Source organism: Rutilus rutilus, assembly GCF_951802725.1.
Source record: "Rutilus rutilus genome assembly, chromosome: 3".
In the NCBI taxonomy this organism is placed as follows: Eukaryota; Metazoa; Chordata; class Actinopteri; order Cypriniformes; family Leuciscidae; genus Rutilus; species Rutilus rutilus.
Window position 1 is genome coordinate 28338166 of NC_140211.1, and position 21067 is coordinate 28359232.

Consider the following 21067-nt stretch of genomic DNA (forward strand, 5'->3'; position numbering starts at 1 on the left):
ACTAATCAACTAATATAATAATTTAAACACATTTCATACATTTAAGCATAACCCTTTATGTGTGAAACATGAATTCAGTCAAGTATGTCAAACTGGTAGTATAAGTCGTTTCGGAGAAGTGGCCAAAAATGTAAACTTGACAGTAGTCAATAGTGATACAGGGGGAGAGAGAGAGAGAGAGAGAGAGAGAGAGAGAGAGAGAGAGAGAGAAGCATAGATAACTTAAATGTGTTTACTACTCATTACTCCTAATGTGTGTAACTGGGATGGGTTAAATGCAGAGGACTAATTCTGAGTATGGGTTACCATACTTGGCCAGTTGGCCTGCACTTCACTTCATAAAGAGCTATATTTTCTAATAACTACAATCTGATGGCAGTTTGCTTGGCTTGGTAGTGCAAAAATAGAGAGAACAGATTTAAAAGTTGATTTTAATTTGACTAAATTTTTTTTATGAAAACATTTTTCTATAACAGAAAAGTAGTAAGCATGTAATTACAATAAATCTCAGAGTAACTTTACCTTTGTGCCTTTTATTGGGGGCATAACATACGACGTGCTTTTGGCGCCATCTGGTGGACATTAACTTAGTTGTTGTAGATTTTAGAGTAGTAAAAAAACTCAGCTGACGTTGTGAAATAGTAGTTAGCGTCTGAAGCATTTTGAAAATTATAACTATTTACAGAAGATAGATACGGTTTTAGCATAGAGATGAAGATCGCGCGTGGATCCAGTACATTAAACCCGTTCATCTCCACAACAGCAGATGGCACTGTCTCATCGGCACGACGAGGACGAAAAACAGTACGCCTGCCTGACGTCATGACGCTTCTTTAACTTTGAGCGGGGAAATATTGAAACGGACTGAGCGGTTCTCTGAAGATCTTCTGTATGTAAACAAACTTATTTTTTTTTACAGTCTATGAAACAAACTGACAGGTTTAAGGTGACGGAAAATTTATATTTACTATGTGCTGATATAGTAGAAATAATGTTGTGCATATACAAAACTAAAGCTTTAACTTAACTTTAACAGTTAACGTTACCTGTCGTCAGTTTAACTTTGGTTTGACATGTAACGTTAATAAACTGTTCATTGATACTTAACGTTATGCTATTGCGTACATAACTGTAACTGTAGCCTTACCCTGTGCACGGGTAACGTTATTAACATAAACTTATAGATCAGTGTTACGGTATGTAGTAAGTGTGCTTCTGTTCTGTCTGTCTTATAGGGTTTTTCAGCGAAATGTCGAAACGAAAGCAGTTTCTGGACTCGGTCCATCATGAGCACGTCCAAGATTTTCTGAACTTCATCAGATTACATGTGAGTCATGTTTTCAACATTCGCTGTCAGTGTCACAGAATAAGTTCTTTTTGAAAGTATGCCTAGGTTTACTTGTTTTTCACTAGAGATTGTAACGTTACATTCGTTTAATGTGAACACTGATAACGTTAACTTACATGTTTGAAATTTGAGAGCAAAATAACAAACAAGACCTTTCTGACTAACGTTAGTGATGCTGTTATTTTTTAAGTATAAAGACGATGTTAACATTTCAGAATAAAGAAGGAAAGTCTACATAAGTGAGTCTTCAGAACTAGCAGTGAAATCAGGGATTCAGAAAGAGCCGAAAAAGCCCAGTGTTTATTGTATAGAAGGTCATTGCGTTCACTGATGTTTGTGTTGCAGAAAGATGGAGCAGATCCGTTTGACCTGGCCGAGGTTTTGGCGGAGCTGCAGAGGAGTCAGAGGCAGGAGCTGTGGGAGAGACAGCTGAAGTTACTGCAGCACAGTCTCACTGCTCACCCTGCAGAGCGCTGGATCACTGGGGCTGAGGAGGACGCGGGCGACATGGAGGTGGAGATCTCTGAGGAACAGGTCAGGCTGCTAATGTTTCGTAAGAGACAGAAAACCAAGAGCCTTTTGGTAACATGTCAAAATGACGGTGAACGTGACACGGTGAACGACAGTGCAACATGTTCCTGGATCAACACCTTTGTTGGTCCTGGAAACACATTTCAATCAACCAATCAGATTTGAAGGACAGGTTTTCAGTTAATGTCAAGATGCTTCTACGTTAGTGTTTTTCGCCTATCATTTCCTTCTGATTTTAGGGATAACTTAGGGGTAGGGTTTAGGGGTGGGATAGGATTAGGACAAAATTTTCAGAGGGGAATGTTGTAACAAAGTATGTTGACCCAGGAACATGTCTGTCTTGGCAAAATCACTGTGACGAAAAATGACAGGTAGTTTGTTGTTCATGTTTCCTTTCAGATACAAACCATGGCAGTAATAGAGGGTGTCACCATTGTGTCTACAGTCTCTGTAGACATTTTGCAGGAAAATGACACTTATACTTCTCTTCTCAACTGTGCCCAGATGCTAAACTGTAAGTACTTGTATGCCTTGTTTCACAGACAGGTCTTAGATTAAGCCAAGATTAGGTAAATTCAATTAGACATTTAATTAGCTTTTATAAATGTACCTTAGAAAGAAAAAAAACATTACTGGTGCACATCTTGAGATGAAACAATGGCAGTGACATATTTTAAGATATGTCAGTACAAGTTGCTTTCAGTTAAAACAGCTCAAACATGCATTTTATTCTGGGACTAGCTTAAACCTTGTCTGCGAAACCGGGGGATAATGCAACTCTTTAAGCATCTAGTCATTAGAAAATCTTTTATGACAAAATAATTGTTTTTATTGTCACTTTTTAACAATTTAAAATGTCCCTGATGAATAGAAGTAGGCTATTTCTTTAAAACAAGGGGGTGTTATAGATTAAAGACAAATAGTTGCAGGTCTGATCTTATTTTTCATAATTGTCATTTTCCCATCACCATTAAACACTTGAAAATGAAATGTGTTCATAATTCTAAATGTTTTTCTTAAATAGATATAGAATGTATTTCCTCCCATGTTGTCTTTTTCTCCAGGTATAGAGAGTGCTTTGCCACTGTCACACACCCCCCTCCAGCAGGCTATTCATTGGCTGTTTGAGTGCTGGTGGAGGCAGGATCTAAAAGGAAAAGAGGAGCTTGGTTGGACTGCTTTCCTTGTCTGTTTGGAGAACACTGTTACACTTGAGAAACCGGTACTAGAATTGCTTTATATGCATTATTAACAGATATGACATTATTATATTAACATGTGTATCATTTTATTGATATAATTTTCTGTATTGTAGATGAGCAATGTTGATGCTTTTTGGGTATGTTCCCAGGTCAGTGAGCTCAGAAGGCTTTGTACTCTGCGAGAGGTGCTTCTCAGTGTGGACTTTGCATCTGAAAGAGGTCAGCAGGTCATTGACCCACTGCTCCAGTGCTTCTTCAGGGCCTCTCATATCAAACAAGAAGAGGTTTGTGTATATGTGTTTGTGGGCTCATGAGTTTGAGACATTATTTTCTACAGGAGATCATTTTATATAACTCTGTTTATTGCTCATTTTTCAGGGGAAACGGTTCCTTGCCTTCCTTTTTTCTTGGAACGACAACTTCATTCGGATGATTCATGAAACTATTAAGAATCAGCTGCCGTTTTTCCCAAAGTATTTCATACACTCATGACCTCTTGTTTTATAATGCTAAAAAAAGCACTCAGTATTTTTTTATGTGACAGTTCTGTAATAACCTTCCCATATTTATCAGACAAACAATATTAGAGTGGTGTCTGCAGACTGTTTGATCTGCTGTTTCTTTTGATCTTCGTGGTTGTTATTTTTTATTTTTTTTACGCTATACCTGCAGAACTCTGTCTGTTCATGTGGCTGAGATTTACTTCAGAGCATGGAGGAAAGCATCAGGTCCTTCTCTGGAGGAGATTGAGTCCACCTGCATCCAGGACTTAATGCAGCATGCTCTGTTGCTGCACAGAAACTCACCTGTACACAGCAAAGTCAGACAGGTCAGAAACCACATATCCTCTTTATTACATTGAAGTAGATCATTCAATTTAGGTTGTGAACTTATGAATGTGCAAAAGTTTGGGGTCAGTAAAATGTTTTAATGTTTTTGAAAGAAGTCTCTTATGCTCAAGGCTGTCTTTATTTGATCAATATCATTAATATTAGTGTATTATATAATTTTACATTTTATTAAAATAACTTTTATTTAATGTATTTTAAAATGTAATTTATTCCTGTAATTAGACCTGGGTGGACATTGATTTCTCAATTTCAGTTGATCTTTATTTTGATGTTTAAATCTCAAGATCGATCTTTTAGTCTATGTTGTTTTCAGTTATTTGTTGCACGCATCTCATCCAAAAATTGCAATAAGCTTTGTGCTTTGTTACTTTTGATATGAAACAAAATCTCAGCTGTCAATTTTATCACAATAAATCATCGTTTTGGCGCTCTTAGCTTGATAGATCAAACAAGTTTTTATTTGATTGCTGATGATGATTATTTGTTTGAACTTTAACCAACAGTTTTGATTTTAGCTTTATTGTAATGTACCAACTGACAGAGTTCCGTGTATAGTTTACAACTTTAGCTGAACAAGATTTTTTTCTTTAAGAAAAATTGACATACTGTTCCTGAATTGAATCGAATCGAGATCAGAATCAAATCAAATCAAGAGCTTATGAATCTGAATCTACCTGTGAATTTTCAGCATCACTACTCCAGTCTCTGGTGTCACATGATCCTTCAGAAATCATTCTAAAATCATGTGGTGCTCAAGAAACATTTATTATTATTATCAATGTTGAAAACAGTTGTGCTGCTTAATATTTTTATGTAAATAATTTTAAATGTCTTTGCTGTCACTGTTTGATAAATAATGTCCTTGCTAAATAAAAGTATGTCTTACTCCAAACTTTTGAACGGCAGTGTAAGTGAATATGCTTTGCCTTGCCTTATGTTCATGATATACTGCTAAATTTGTGCTGGTGCCACTGGAAGGATTCTGAAAATGACAGAAATAAAAATCAGAAGGTTCATTTGATACAGGAAAGATTTGACAACTAGAACAGATAAATTAGTGATCTGAATTTGAAACAATTCTTCACTGTAAATAAAAATGGTCACTGTCTCTCTATGTAGGTCCTTACTTATTTCCACAAGCAGAAGTTTCGCGAGGGAATCGATGAGATGCTGCACAGACTTTACAAGCCAATTCTGTGGAAAGCATTAAAGGTAGATCAAAAAGTAGTTGACACTGTGTTGTTTTATTGTTATTTTGTTTTAAATATTCTGTTCTTTGAGTTAAAGCCTAAAGTTAATGAATTAATGCCTCAATGAAATATATCACCTTGTTAATTTGTACATGTTTCTAATCATTTTAAACAGGCCACTAATGCTGAGGTTCGTGCCAATGCCACACTGCTCTTTACTGAGGCTTTTCCCATCCATGACCCCAACATGAGCAGTGAGATGGTTGACCAGGCTGTTCAGAATCAACTCAATTTACTGTTTGTATGTCAACAGCTGATTCCATTTTGCATTGTTATTGATTTATTGATATTTTGCAATATTCAAGGATTTATGTAAAGGGTTCAATGTGTGCAAATACAGTGCAACAGGCCCCACCCACTTTTTCGGCAGCTTTGGTTCCCGCAGAATTTTTCCCATATGGATTTTAAGAGTTGTAAGCCATGAACCAAACCAACCAGCGATGAAGTTAATCACAGTATTACAAACTTTAATTTGAAGCAAATAAGTATTTAAAAATTGGACACAAACATACCTTTAGTGAGGGGAAAGAACTACATTCTCAAGAAGCATCGTGAATGACAAATTAAAACATGGAGAAATATAAAACTATTGATTTAAAGAATGTAGTTGATTATATATAGAAACAATATATTTTACATTTTGTTGCAAAATATGCATATATATATATATATATATATATAGTGCAATGCATAAGTTTAGATACCCATGCTAAAGTTGACTAAAAAGAGGAATAAAAAATCATCTTTTGGAAATTTAACTTAATGCCTTAATTAAAAAAATTAGGAAAAATCCAACCTTTAAGGACACCAATTTTCTTTGTGAATGAATAATGTATTGTAAATAAATAAATTTTCTTCCTTAAAATACATGGTGCATAAGTCTGGACACCCCTATGTTAAATTCCCATAGAGGCAGGCAGATTTTTATTTTTAAAGGCCAGTTACTTCATGGATCCAGGATACTATGCATCCTGATAAAGTTCCCTTGGCCTTTGGAATTAAAATAGCCCCACATCATCACATAGCCTTCACCATACCTAGAGATTTGGGATCAGTAATTATTTTCTTTCTTTGAAAGAAATGTATAATTTTATTCAGCAAGGATGTGTTAAATTGATAAAAGTGATAAAGATTTATATTGTTAGAAAGATTTCTATTTTGAGTAAATGCTGTTCTTTTTAACTTTTTATTCATCAATAAATCTAAAAAAAAAAGTATCACAGGTTATAAAAAAATATTCAAATATTCAGCATTGATAATAAATCAGCATATTAGAATGATTTCTGAAGGATCATGTGACACTGAACACTGGAGTAATGGCTGATGAAAATTCAATTTTGCATCATTGAAAGCATTATTTTAAATTGTTATAATATTTCACAATATTAATATATTTTTCAATATTCAAATGCAGCCTTGATGAGCATAAGAGACTTATAAAACATTAAAAATAGTAATGTTTCCAAACTTATATATTATATTGTACTGTATGTATGTGTATACATACATACACAAACTACTTAAATATTTCTATATATGTGTGTGTGTAAGTATGTATGTGTGTGTGTGTGTGTGTGTATATATATATATACACACACACACAGTACAGGTCAAAAGTTTGGAAACATTACTATTTTTAATGTTTTTGAAAGAAGTTTCTTCTGCTCATCAAGCCTGCATTTATTTGATCAAAAATACAGATCTTTGATCAAAGAAAAATTTCTTTGCAATTGCTGTATCATGGTTAATGTACATTTTCACAAGGAATTCCACTGTTAAACATGAAAAATTGAAATAATGCAGTCTAATGGCTTAAAAAACACAACAACCTGAGAATGGTCTGTCTTTAACACTTTAGAAGTTATTGTTAAAATCAATTCCCCTGTGGAGAAAATAAATTGGATTTTTACTGCTAGAACCCGACTGTTGCACTCAATAGCAGTCATCAAAAAAGATATCACTAACTTATATCGCTATCAAATTGTCTCTTTGTGTCTCTATAGGCTCTCCTTGATGACCCCCAGCCCCTTGTGCGCTCATCAGCAGTGCTCGGAGTTTGTTCTGTTCTGGCTCGTTGCTGGGAGGTCATACCCTCCACGGTCATCGCTGACCTCCTGGAGAAGCTCATCCTGCAGCTGGCTAATGACACAAGCTCTCCAGATGTCCGCTGCTCCGTCTTCATGGTAAAACCCCTAACTGTCTCTCAGTCACTTGAGAAAAGTGATCAGAGAGAGAGATGGGGAGCAATTGCTCGGCATCTTTCCAGTTTTGCAGTAAAATGAATTTTAAAGCCATTTACAGCTCGAGGAAGAACACTGTCTTCTGCTCTGTGATTTCAGTGTAATTTGTTCGTTTAAGAGCTTCAAACTAAAAGGCTTTTTAGGGGGAATGGGCATACCCAATCATTAATTTATAGTTCAGAGGTTAGCAGTGCTTACAAATTCATTTTAACCTGAAAGTTAAGTTAAATTAATATGTTCACAATTCATTTGATCTTTTGTTCTTATAATGTTCCGGGACATAATTATAGTTTTAAATATCTTTGCGGCAGTAAAATACTAGCTTTAATTTTTGTGTAATGAGATGGAGAACTCAGCATGGTCTATATATTTTTCATCCTCATTTTTTGTGCATGACTAAGCCTTATTATAGCCTGTTTGTTTGCTCTGCAGTGCATGTCTATAATTCTGGATAACAGTTTAAGCCATCCACTCATGGAAAAACTGTTGCCTGCATTGAAGAGTAGCCTCCATGACAGCTCTGAAAAGGTGCGTGTTGCCTTTGTGAGCATGCTCCTCAAGATCAAGGGTGTACGGGCAGCTAAGGTAAGAGTTTACACCAAAATGTATTTTATTGACATTATATGTCACATCGTTTGATCTCTCACTAAATATGATGCCTTTAATTGAGTTAAAAATGTTAATTTAAACAAAATATTTGTGTATTCATTTATGCCTATTCTTTCACTCCTTGTTATTCTACAGTTTTGGAAAGTTTGTTCCCTGGAGCACCTGCTGGCTCGACTGGAGATGGACTCTCCTCCTGTCTCTAAGAGAATTGTCAATCTCCTGTTTAACTCATTCTTTCCAGTCAACCAACCAGAGACTGTCTGGTGTGAGCGATGCGTCACACTGATTCAGACAAACCCTGGAGCGGCTCGCAAATTTTACCAGCATGCCTATCTGTACACAGCTCCTGCTAATATAGGTTAGATTGCTTTAGATACCCCAGTAAGCTTTCTTAATGTAAATTCTGTTTTAATATTGTGTGTTGTGATGTGTTGAGTTACCAGGGTTTGGTTTTGTCATTTTGAAGCACAGTATGTGTCACTATTAACTCAATGTACTTTTTCTTTGTAGTCAAGCTAATGCTGGTGATCCGAAAATGTCTGAATGTGTGCATTCAAAATTCAGGAGATGATGAATTTGTATCTAGCAATAAAGAAAACAGCACGGTGAGATTTCATATACACTACTGTTTTAATTTTTGTTTGTTTTTAAAAGAAGCCTCTTCAGTAATATTGTGAAATATTATTACAATTTAAAATAAATGTTTTCTAATTTAATATATTTTAAAATGTATTTTATTCCTGTGATGGTAAAGCTGAATTTTCAGCATCATTACTCCAGTCTTTATTGTCACATGATCCTTCAGAAATCATTCTAATATGCTGATTTGCTGCTCAAGAAACATTTCTTATTATTATCAATGTTGACAACAGTTGTGCACCTAGATGTTTTTGTGGAAACCGTTATACTTTTTTTCAGCATTCTATGATGAATAGAAAGTTCAAAAGAACAGCGTTTATTTGAAATAGAAATCTTTTTAATAATGTAAAGGTATTTTTTGTGAATTTTTATCAATTTAATGCATCCTTGCTGAATAAAAGTATTAATTTCTTTAAAAAACATTCAAATGACGTACATTTTATATACTCTTTGCAAACTGAATCTTGCTTCCTTTTTACCATACATTGGAAATATATTCTTAAACGAGTAGAAAGGCCTCTCACCATTTAGATTAAATGTTTTCCACAATACCCTAGACACTGCCGAGCAATGATGGGGAACTTCAAACAGCTATAAATAATAATGCGTATGTTTGTCATTGTCACTAGATGTTGGAGGATGTTCTCTCAGTGCAGGACACTGCCTCCATGGCCAGCCTGCTGGAGATCCTTGTCATTCTGTGGAAAAGTGTTCAGAAATCTCTTATGGCTAACCAAGAGGCCTTCAAGTACACCACGTCAAAATTTGCAGCTGTTCTGCCCCAGTATCTAAAAATCTTTCAGGTAAGAGACACATTCACACACAGGGAACCTAAGGGCAATTCCAAGAGCAAAGCTGCACACTGTAATCACATCATTAGAGCTGATGCAATATGGTTGCAACATGAAGCGGTTGTCTATGTATATGTGTGTGTGCAGGAGGAGCGGTGTAAAGCCCCTCTCATTCTTCTAGCCTCTCTACTTCCTGCCACATCTGTTCCAGCTCTGAGGTTAGTAGGACTCTCCCCTTGAACAACCCCTAAATGCAGCTCACATTGTTAAATGCCCCATTTTAAAGGAATAGGGCAGCCAAAAATGAAACATTCTTCGAGAGATTCATTTTCTAAAATGTCATTTTTGGGGAAACTTCCTGCAAAGAACAGTTCGATGAAGAAAAGAGCTTTTCAAAACTTTCTTTCCTGCTGAGTGTCTTAACACAGTCGGCATGGTATCTCAGCCATCTCCCCAGAACAGCAGGTTGGCTCAAAAGTGAAATGCCAATTCTGATTCCCATTTGATCCGAAAGACGTCCTTTAATGCTGGTGGGATTGAAGTTGTGTTTTCAAGGCTTTAGAGCGATCTGTAGGACAGTCTGGTTGTACTGCATGATTGTGTGTTCCTCTCTGCAGGAGTAAAGTGATGTCTCACTTGAGGAGTTTGAAAGCGGGCACCGCTGTGACGGCATACAGTCAGTCGGTGGAGTGTCTCTGTAGCTGGGGGCAGATCAGCCATATTGTGGAGCTGATAGAGAACTGGCTTACAGAGGCTGCACCTGTAAAAGAGGTAAATGTTGCGAAAGTGTCCTTGTCCAGGACTCTAGACTAACATTTAAGAGCAGTGAATTGCCGAAACCGAATTGCCTCGATACCATTGAGTATCAAAAAATGTCTTGTCGTTCGGTACCAAATTTCGATACCTGAGGGGTTAATCTTGTCAACGTCAGTAAAAAAAATAAGCATGCAGTATGTATGATGTGCCCAAATCAAGTGCTGGTGATTGGCTGTGTCGAGGCATCAAAGAAAAACACTAGTCTAGCTTGATGGCAACAGCACGCAATGCAGTAAATGGCGCAAACGAGCACCGCGTGCGTCGCACGTGCTGTGTAGTAAAGGGAACCGCACGTCTGCGCCATTCATTGAACATGCAGGATTTATATTTAAATAGTGCTTTTGCGGTTTAATATTCTCACTTTGACAACATTTCATTTGAGAGAAACTATCATCACATCACAGAAGAATGTCTTCACTACCCTGGAAATCCAGAGTTCTCGCGAGAGCACAATTTGAATTTGCTCAGCGAGTTACTCTGGCATTGAGTAATGATGCTCATTAACTATGCCCTTGTAGCCGAGCTGCACCAATCACATCGGTGTGTCTGATATAGGCGGGCCAGAGGCGAGCTAAACAGATGAGACAGCGACAGATGACTAGTGACAGTGAATCACGACAGTGATTGGTCGTAGTGTTATCCAATTGCGTGCAGTGAGATTTTCAAATGCATGCTTGGTGCCGCCCCTCCAGTTGGGCGATTTTCATTACTCGATGCCAGACCCTTAAAGGGGTCATGAACTGGATTGTTTTATTATTTTATAATGTTGCCTGGGGTGCCCTTATAATGTTAGTATGATTTTTACATCAAAAATTGTCATAATTTATAAATAAAAGCCATCTTTCCAAGCCTGATTTCAGCCTCAGATTTGAACGCTCCGTTTTAAGGGGCGTGTCTGCTGTGAGACTGCAGTGCAAACGCCCACTGCTGTGATTGGCTGACATGCTTGCATATGAAATAGCTAGTATTACATGAACTCTCTCGAAAACTTTTACTACGTTTTTACTATTACAGCTATCGAGATTAACAAATCGTGAAAAGTATCGTTTAAAGCATTATATTTAAATCTATTACATCGCATGAAAGGTTGCAGCATGATGAGCTTTGACTGAGCAGATGACAGACAGTCTGTTGATCGCGTGAATAAAGATCTTATCATTGCAACGCAATTTTTGCACTCTCACAAATGCTTACACCAAATCACAATGCAAACACGATGTGAATACACAGTAAGAGCTTCGTTGTGTAGTGTAACAGTGTCATTATTTCATCACGAGTTTGGTAAGTGTCCAGATAAGCTCTCGCGGCTCGCGGCTCGCGCTGTGCTGTTTGATTGACAGCTTGGGCGAATGGAAAGGGATCGTTCTTTGATCGCTTTCTGTATATAATTTAATAACAGTTTAAAAAAGATTATTTTCATAATACTGCGAGAAATTATGTGAAGTTGATCGTTTAGTCACTGATGCATAAACAGTATTGAACGATTTTAAGAGAAAGATATCTGAACTTGAATAATTACACATCAGAAATCGCTGATCGCAGATCAGGCATTAGAATACACATGGTTACTTACATGTTGCTGGCAGATCCGTCGGGAAATTGTGATTGACTGATTTAATAAAGTTTAACCATGCTGGAATCCGAAGGAAGCTTATGCAGACTGTCTTCTTCCACAACCAGGCACTGCACAATATTTAGTAAACAGCATGTTTATTGCTTGGAAGTAGCTCGATCCGGTTTAGCAATCATCATGTCGTCCTATGTCATTTACATAGACAGTAAAGGTCATTTAGCATGTTTGAGCGAATCGGTGGGCGGGGCTAAACAGGCCGTGTTGAAGTAGGCGTTGATCTTCTTTTGTGGAGGCGGTGTTTTATCCTCTTTGACGTCATAGTTCCCCACTTTGAAAAACAAGTCGTTTGCTGAGCCTGATGTTTATAAAAGCTTTTATTGGACTAACAAGGTAGTTTTCAGTTCTGAAACTTACAGGATATTATTACAGTATGATGATCTCTTATATGTCAAAAGCTCAAGGAAAATTTGATTTCTCAGTTCATCACCCCTTTAATCTTTCAGATTTGGGTCTGGATTTGCAGGCTAGGTCTACACGGCAACCCGTCAAAATAAAAGTTACTTACTACTACTAATACTACAACTACTACTAATAATACAATTATTATTAAAACAAATTTTCTTCCATGTTCCATGTTAACAGTAAACCTGTTGTGTAGCAGTTGTTTGCCAAAAAAATGTAAGGGCTTGTTTAATTTTCATTTGAATAAAAGTTTATTTAAAATAAAATGTAATAAAATAAAATAATAATAAATAATAAAAAAGAAAAAGAAAAAAAAATTAGAAAAAAAAATTCATAGGGCCCTATCATTGTATACAAATTAATCAATTAAGTTGTTTTTATACATGTAATTAATTAGATATGTTTTTGAATAAACCATTAAAATGGAATATAGACTAAATAAAACAGAAAGCACAGAACTGGGTAAAAATAAAACATTTTAAAATAAAAACCATTAAGAATGTAAGTTTTGTTAAACTTTTGATAAATTGCTGTTAATTACAAATGTTTTTTTGTTAATAACATTTAATTTAACCATCCAGAAAAATTTTAACGGGGGAAGAAACGGAATCCAGGAAAATTCAAATGGAATTAACTCACTTACGTTCGGCTGCATTAACAGTTTAGCTTTCTTGTTTTTTCCCCCTCTTCACATTAATGTTACAGCCTCTGCTATAGCATTATCTGTTCATAAAATTGGTATCAAAAAAATTATTGTTCAGGAACCGGTATTGAAGTCATGGTATCCGTATCGAAATCGAAATTTTTATAATGATACCCAGCCCTAGCCACGTATGACACCTCATTATCAAGGTAAAAACTGTATGGATTTGCCATGAAAAAAAGTAGCCTAAACACATTTAGTATAAACACGAATGCACAGAAACTAAACTACTATAGCTCAACAAAAAATACTGTAATTATTCAATTACTTCATTAATTAACAGGCTACACGTCTACATTAATAATAAAACAAAATTCACTATTAATATCCCACATTTCTGCAACAATACCATGTTTACAGTTAGTGTTGCTACAGTAAATCCATTGAAAAGGCTCAGTGTTTCTGCTGTTTTCTGCATCAGTGTGGTTGAGAATGTCAGCACTATTTCATCTGGCTTTAAACTAGTTTAAACCACTGAGACATTTGTGGTTTATATCGGAGAACTCTCAGACCCAGACGCCAAACCCAAACGCTTCTCTCTGGATCTCACAGCGCTGTTTTTGTGGTCGCGTGATTGAGACCTGTCAGCGTGTAAACGCATTCGCTTTTGCACCGAGCTGATAAATGGTCCATGCAGCCCCGTTCAAACGAGCAGTGCTGTTTCGTTTTGCTTTTGGTGTGTTTTCTGTTTAAGGTTTTTCATACGCAACCGAAATGGCAGCGCTTATCAAATTGGATGTGGCACTAGTGCAACCTCTAACAAAATTCAGTTGCACCAACAGGAAAAAAGGTCGCAGTCTAGAGCCCTGTTGTGGGGGCTTATTAGCTGTTTATGGTGCTTTTATATCCTCTATGATCACTCTCTAATCAACAGGGTGATGACGATACGACGGGCAAAGTGCATTTTGATGGGCTAGAAGAGTCAAAGCCAGATCTGGGCCTGGACTATCTGGATTATCTGCTCCTGCGCCCTAAAACACGAGACTGTCTTCTCACGCTGCCGCTGGATCAGATCAGACAGCTCCAGAAGGCCCTCAACAAATGGAAGGTACCTTAAACATGAGGTTTGATGATTACCATTACAGAGAATTGGTGCAAGTGTACTCGTATTGCGTGTCGTGTTATTGCTGTCATTAGTTGGTAATTGCAGGTTTTCAGCTGTCTTGCTTTGAAGATAATGGTGCACGGAGCTGTTTGGCTATATGTCGTGATGTTTTTGCCCTTATTATAATAATAAAAGCACTGTGAGCTTAGAGAAGTATTGTTATGCTCAAGGGAAGTTATGGTTACTGAGGTCTTTAGATATTACATTAAAAAAAAAATCTGCCTCTACCTTAGGAAAAGGTAGAGTTTTTTTTTTTTTTTTTTTTTTTTTCTTCTTTGGAAAAGTTTCTAGGTTCTTTTTTCTGAACTAAATCCATAATGTACCTTTAATTCAGAACTATTGTTATTGCTCTGTTGTATATGTGTCCAGTTGCTGCTGTTCTCCTCTCTGAGTGGATCAGAGGTCAGCGTGGCAGTCATTGAGACTGCGCTGAGAGCTTTTATCTTCCATGGCAGACTCAATATCCACCTTCAACACAAAGTGAGTATATAGCCATAGCCGTAACCACATTGCATGAGCTCTACACACCAAACAAATCAATCATTCACTGAACACACTTAGACAAATGATGTTATTAGGATGTGAAGAGAGGTTTAAGAGAAATAAGTTGTCTCTCAGTACATGAGGTGACGTGATACGAATCCATTTCAGCAGTTGAAGCAGGTCACAGGATCTCAAGCCAATACTACTACTGTTTTGACGTTCTGTGCTGAACTGTGCAAATGGTTTCCATTATAGACATAACTGAGATTTCATGAACTACAGATGCTCTGTAAGCTCACTTTTAGATTGAACAAATAAAACGGTTTCTGCACGTTTCTGATCCTACAGTACCCAGAGGAGCGGGAGTTTCTCAAATCCCTGGAGCATTCTGTGTCCTGGGTAGAGAAGAGAGTCCTTCCTTTCCTGGCCAACTCCAGCAGTGAGCAACAGCTGTCTTTAAGCAGGAAGACAGTAGAAGTGAGTGACATGATCAGTGTGAAAGTGACAAATTTATCACCGATATCTCATTTTGTTTAATATATGTCAATACGATTTTTTTTTTCTATTCATCGAAGAATCCATAGATACAGGTCCTTGAAAGTGCTTGAATTTATTTTCTGCAAGAAGTTTTCTGGAAATAAATCCATATTATTCCCTCCGGTCCGCTAATGTGTTATATTGCCAACACTACGTGGCCTATGCATGCATACTAGCTTGCTTGTTTTACGTTAGTTACACGCATTTGCCCAAATATTTTATTTAATGTAATGTTTAATTGCTTTGCTTTAAAATAATGTAAACCCATGAGGCAAGAAAAACTAAAAAGCATATTCATATACAAAACTTCTGGTTACATGAGCCTAAGCTCTTTTAAAAAGAAATTCATGCAAAAGTTAATATCATATCATTTTAGAATACAGTATAGGATGTACCGAATATTCTTTAGTTTTATGTAAAACAGAAATATGACAAATAGAATATCAGATCTCTGTCATTTGGCCAAAAAAAAAGAAAAAAAAGAAGCTTTTTTGCATCGTTGTGTTTGACACATGAAAACTGTAACAATGCATCTAACAAGGTAACACGATGAGTTTTTGAGTCCTTGAATTAAGTCCCCACATTAAGTCCTTGAATTTGAGGGTATTGGACCTGGAAAGTCCTTGAAAGGTCCTTGAATTTGAAGTTAACCAAGGTGTGGGAACCCTGGAATAAGAAATGTTTCTTGAGCACCGAATCAGCATACTAAAATGATTTCTGAAGAATTCTGTGACACTAAAGACTGGAGTTATAGCTGCTGAAAATTCAGCTTTGCATCACAGGCAACAATTTTTAAATATTAATATTAAAATAGAAGTAATTTATTTTAAATTGTAGAAAAAAATAACACGAGTCCTAATCCTAAAAATATCCATTGTTTCACAATTTTACAATGAATTGTGCAGAAACATGCTTTTTTATTATATTCCTTTGATTTATTTCTCCTCTTGTGTCATTGTCAGAGTTGTTTAACAGTGTGCACGGATGTGCTGCGGGTTTCTGTAGGAGACAGTGATTTCAAAGACCACTTACTGCAGCACATTGCCTCTCTACTGCAGACAGGTGAGTCCTTTAGTATTCATACTAATCCAGGGCCCAGTGATAGTTGCATAAATCTGTCCTTTTTTGGGGTTTTTCAGTTTTATAAATGTACATTTAATCAAGATGCACTATGTTTGACCCCTTCATGCTAAATTGTACAATATCATAATGTTTTATTTATCACAATTGTGTGTGTATGTGTGTTCATATAGAGAAAGGATATATATGCACTCCTCATGTGCTCGCTCTGCTTACTGAGGTGGCACTGGGCTGCCTTTCCCATAAGGCTGAGGGGCAGGAAGATCAAATGTTGCTCACTATTCGCATTTTGACCAACATCTTCCAGAAAGTTGTGGAGATCATAGCACATCGACTGCGTAAAGACAAGGAAGAGGGTCAGGAGGTGAGGCCTTTGATAAGAGACATTAATGTCTTCCTCAAGCACTTTAATTTCTGTATGTGTTTACCAAACCTTTGTGCACATGTACATATTTAAACTGAATTTAGTTCAAATTTGGCTGACATTTCTGCCTGACAACATTTCTTTCTAACACTTCATTTCAAAATGCCTTTCTGTATGTATGTTTAGCTGTGTTGCTCTTCTGAGGAAGCTCTCCATGAGTTTCTGCTGGTGACTAAGTTTGCAACTGAGAGGTCAGAGTTTATCACAGGAGTCTTCTCATCTCTCTGTGCAGCAGTTATTATTGATATCAGCCGCACCTTGCAGAAGGTAAATCCGCTAATAATTTATTTTTGTATTGCTGTTAGTGTGATGTTTGGGTGGCATTTCTTCCTTGTCTTTGTAATTGAAACATTTGTTGAGCTCAATGCCATAGCATTTCTTCTTTTTTTCTCGGGTGTAATGTTTGACAAAGTGACTGATAAAAAAAAAAATTGTTTTGTTCTTGAGACAAAATAAAACCACAAACAGCGTGGAAGAGCTGTCTAAAGCCATGTATAAAAATAAGTTAAAGGATAAAAGAAACCAATTGAGACACTGAAGAATAAATGTGGAAAACAGCAATTTAATGTTTCTACATGCAGATCTCTCATGTGGAAGAGGTGCTGACACCAGAGACAGTTAATGACCTTCCACATCTATCGAACACCATACTCAAAGTGACGCTCAGATCTCCTGCTGTTACCAGGTAATATGAAACACCAGCTAGAACTTAAAGCCCTGTATTTTTACTTAAATTGAACATTTCTGATTGATATTCTGGTATGTTCTAGGTTTTTTCTGTCTGAAATGAGCTCCTCTATAGAGTCAGAGGCTATCGACAGTATCACACAATGGGCTGCAGTTACACACATTCTGACCATCATCAAACAATGTGAGTTTTTTTTTACTCTGGTCATTTTTAAAGGTATAGTTCTAAAAATCATTCTAAATATAAATTAAAGCAGAGTCCACACCAAGACTATAATAATAACAACACCAAGAAACAATATTGTTGGAATCACTTTCCGATCGAGGGCTAAAAACGTTTCTTTCTTTTTTTTGAGGAAGACAAAACACAAATATCCAACATTCGCTGGTGAAAAATCTCGTAACTACATTGGATTTCTTTTATTAATGTTAATATAACTACATGCAAGTGTCTGTGCCCATACATAAAGCCACAATACTATCTTTGACAACAAGGTGTTTAATCATTTAAAAACTATTCTAACCTTTCTACACTACACTAGTTCTACACTAACCTGCAATTTTCGCTGGTTTCAAAACACCAGTCTGGATTTAACCTGCTATGGTAACAGATCCTCGGATAAATTCCTGCAATCCAACAGTTAATGCACATTGCCTTGCGACTCACATAGGATGACTTGACAACTGAGCGTGGACATTTCACTCACGTTAGATGTGTCAACGTCACATTTGCATAGGCCGTACTATTTGTATTCATGGTTGATTGACTGCCAAATTAAAATCTTAAACCGAACGATAAAATAACATTATTAACCGGTTAATGGTCATTTCAAATAAGCGTTTCTGTTAAGAAAATTTTAACTTAATTTCATTTTTATGTTCGTTAAAGGATAATTCTGGTATTTAACACCTTGAGTCTATTTTGTAGTTTGTTTTGGATGACCTAGAGTGGTGGACACAGACGTTTTGACGATGGGTCCTGTCTCGACTTTTTGACTCTTTTAGAATCGCCTTTGACCGCTTCAGAGTGGCTGTCTATGGGCATGCACGAACATGTCCTTAAAACAACCCTTAACGTTCGTTTTCAAAACTGCAACTCACCGAGTGGTTAGTGGTGTTCGTTTATGATTTAAAAACAAATATATCGCGCAATGTATGATTTCAATCTGTGTTATTTGCTATAGTGGAACTATTTTTTCAGATACCTCACAACCGCGTATAAACTTCCGCTCGATATTTGAGTCTGAAGTGTTAGCACACTCCCGACTACTTGATGGCGACAACCACTTTGCCGTACAAGGGCGCTGTACGGAACTCGGTGTCTAGCGCATAGAGCACAGTTGCTCTGCTCACGCTAGCCTTCTGAGAGACGGAGAACTGAGCAAAAAGACTACAACCAAATGTAAACAGCCCCTTTTCCGTTTCCGGTAGCGCAGTAATATCAACGAGCAATGAGTCCTCCAACAGAAATCAATGGGATTTTACAAAATGACAAATAAAACACGACAGAAACTGTATTTCGCTACACTACTTGTTTTTAATCATCAACGAACACCACTAACCACTCGGTGAGTTGCACAGTTTTGAAAACGAACGTTAAGGGTTGTTTTAAGGACATGTTCGTGCATGCCCGTAGACAGCCACTCTGAAGCGGTCAAAGGCCATTTAATTCTAAAAGAGTCAAAAAGTCGAGACAGGACCCATTGTCAAAATTTCTGTGTCCACCACTCTAGTTCATCCAAAACAAACTACAAAATAGACTCAAGGCGTTAAATACCGGAATTATCCTTTAAAGGGATAGTTCACCCAAAAATTTAAATTAGCCCATGATTTTCTCACCCTCAAGTCATCCTTGGTGTATATTACATTCTTCTTTCATACGAATACAATCGGAGTTATTAAATGTCCTGGCTCTTTCAAGCTTTATAATGGCAGTGAATTGCTGTTTCTGTTTTGAAGTCCATAAAAGTGCATCCATCCATGATAAAAGAACTCCACACGGCTCCGTGGGGTTAATAAAGACCTTCTGAAGCGAAGCGATGCGTTCGTGTAAGAAAAATATTAATATATAAAACGTTACAAAGTAAAATTCTAGCTTCCAGCCCAACTGCAGCACAACACGATATCTTCTGCTGGTGTCGACGCTAATATAGTTATCGTTGTAGCAGGGTTCTCAAGTTTTATCAAAAGCTTGGAGTGAGATCACATGCGGTTAGGGGAGGAGCCCTAATGGAGCCCCGTCCCCGCCCCCTAATTTTACCCATTGTTCATAATTAACCAGCACAAATTGAAATTATAACAATTAGTAAATCTGCAATTCATCACATCAAATATACTCTTTAATGTTATATTTCAAAATTACAAATATACAAAAATTACAAAAATATAACAAATTGAGTATTAAGAGTATTAAGGTGTGTGTGTGTGTGTGTGTGTGTGTGTGTGTGTGTGTTTGTGTGTGTATGTACACACGAGTACACACTCCAGCTTATGAAATGTGTTTTGTGTTGTAAGTGTTTGTTGCACCTTTTGATTCAGGATATAAAATATTACCCAGAGCACTCTGCTTTAATACATGTAGCCTTAATGTAACTAGAAAGACTATTAATACAGTATAATATATCATTTAAAATAAAATGAAGAAATACATCTTCATTCCTTCCCATACCCACTAACATTTCCCTTAGTTTCAGATAACGTAAGCTAGCCAAACTGAGCCAAAGCTTCTGGCCTGGTTGCAAAGTAGTTGTAGAGTTTTTGACTGCATCAATAATAATGTATATGATGGGCTATATATTAAATGTTCTTCCAACTTACCTTCTCCATCACGACGTGTGTTCGCGCAATGTTGTTGGTTACCTAGTAACGAACGTACGGTGGCCGAGAATGTTCCGTCAACTTCCGTGTGTTTGCGCATCTATGTTGCCTAGTAACGAACGCAATCTGGCCGAGATACGTGCTGGCGGCAGGAAACTTCACTTTGTGTGCCTGCGCCTCGTATACGTTATATATATATAAAGCTTGCAGGACAACTTGGTTGGCATTGCCTTTTCAGCGTGAGAAATACACGGTGTGGCGTGTGAGCATGTGAACTGGTTGAATTGCGTGTCTCACGGCCAATGCGTGAGACTTAGTTATCTTTATAGTTATCGTCCTTGGTGTGAACGGGACTTTACTTGGTTCCAACACCTGAATATTTGATAGTAAAACTTTAAGCATTTTATAGAAAATGATTCCACTAGACATTCTGAAAGACGTGCTATCACAATTCATTTGACACTATCCAGTACTAAAGCATACAACAAGTCCAGTTGAGTTGGACTTGGAGAAGAAACATAAATTATATTAAGTTAGACTTTGTTTGATTTGTTTCTGTGATATAATCCTATAAATACATGATTATAGTACATTTTTACTTTTCTGCTTTGTTTATTACAGCTGATGCATTTGTTGTGGAGTTGAAGGAAATTTCTGTGTCTGTACGCAGACAAATACAGAACTTTTACATCTCTGCAGAAAACTCTGACAATATACAGAGGTAAAAAAAAAAATTGTCATATTGTGAAAGCATGCTGTCTTTGTCCTACAGTATAATAGCTGTATGACTGTTAATGTTGCTTTGCTCTTTTTTTCTCTCAATCTTAGGACCATCTATGAATCCACTATCAGGATGCTGAATGACATCCTAAATCCATGCCAACAACCAAACAGTTAAACGGGCAAGCTAATAGTTTAG

At 36.8% G+C, this 21067-nt stretch overlaps 1 protein-coding gene across 2 annotated transcripts; it reads left to right on the top strand.

Moving 5' to 3' along the window:
• The first annotated feature begins 776 nt into the window (after window positions 1–776).
• On the top strand, window positions 777–21047 carry ncapg2 (non-SMC condensin II complex, subunit G2). Of its 2 annotated transcripts, none has more exons than XM_084404887.1 (27): window positions 777–889; window positions 1236–1327; window positions 1694–1882; window positions 2279–2393; window positions 2944–3101; window positions 3231–3365; window positions 3460–3554; window positions 3754–3910; window positions 5052–5144; window positions 5298–5423; window positions 7186–7365; window positions 7855–8007; window positions 8167–8389; window positions 8542–8636; window positions 9300–9473; window positions 9609–9679; window positions 10079–10232; window positions 13890–14063; window positions 14490–14600; window positions 14952–15080; window positions 16103–16202; window positions 16394–16584; window positions 16771–16911; window positions 17226–17329; window positions 17415–17515; window positions 20770–20869; window positions 20977–21047. In XM_084404887.1, the coding sequence occupies exons 2-27, from the start codon at window positions 1250–1252 to the stop codon at window positions 21044–21046; spliced, it is 3417 nt and encodes a 1138-aa protein (XP_084261013.1). In that variant the 5' UTR covers window positions 777–889; window positions 1236–1249; the 3' UTR covers window position 21047. The 2 variants fall into 2 exon arrangements, with proteins under 2 accessions (XP_084261013.1, XP_084261014.1); XM_084404888.1 differs by having other exon boundaries at window positions 847–946.
• The last annotated feature ends 20 nt before the right edge of the window (window positions 21048–21067 follow it).

Excerpts from the sequence above, each read along its gene's own strand:
- ncapg2 (XM_084404887.1), top strand. The coding sequence starts at position 1,250 with ATGTCGAAACGAAAGCAGTTTCTGGACTCGGTCCATCATGAGCACGTC. Across the intron at positions 1,328-1,693 it reads TGAACTTCATCAGATTACAT|AAAGATGGAGCAGATCCGTT; the intron begins GTGAGTCATGTT and ends TTTGTGTTGCAG. Across the intron at positions 3,555-3,753 it reads CAGCTGCCGTTTTTCCCAAA|AACTCTGTCTGTTCATGTGG; the intron begins GTATTTCATACA and ends CTATACCTGCAG.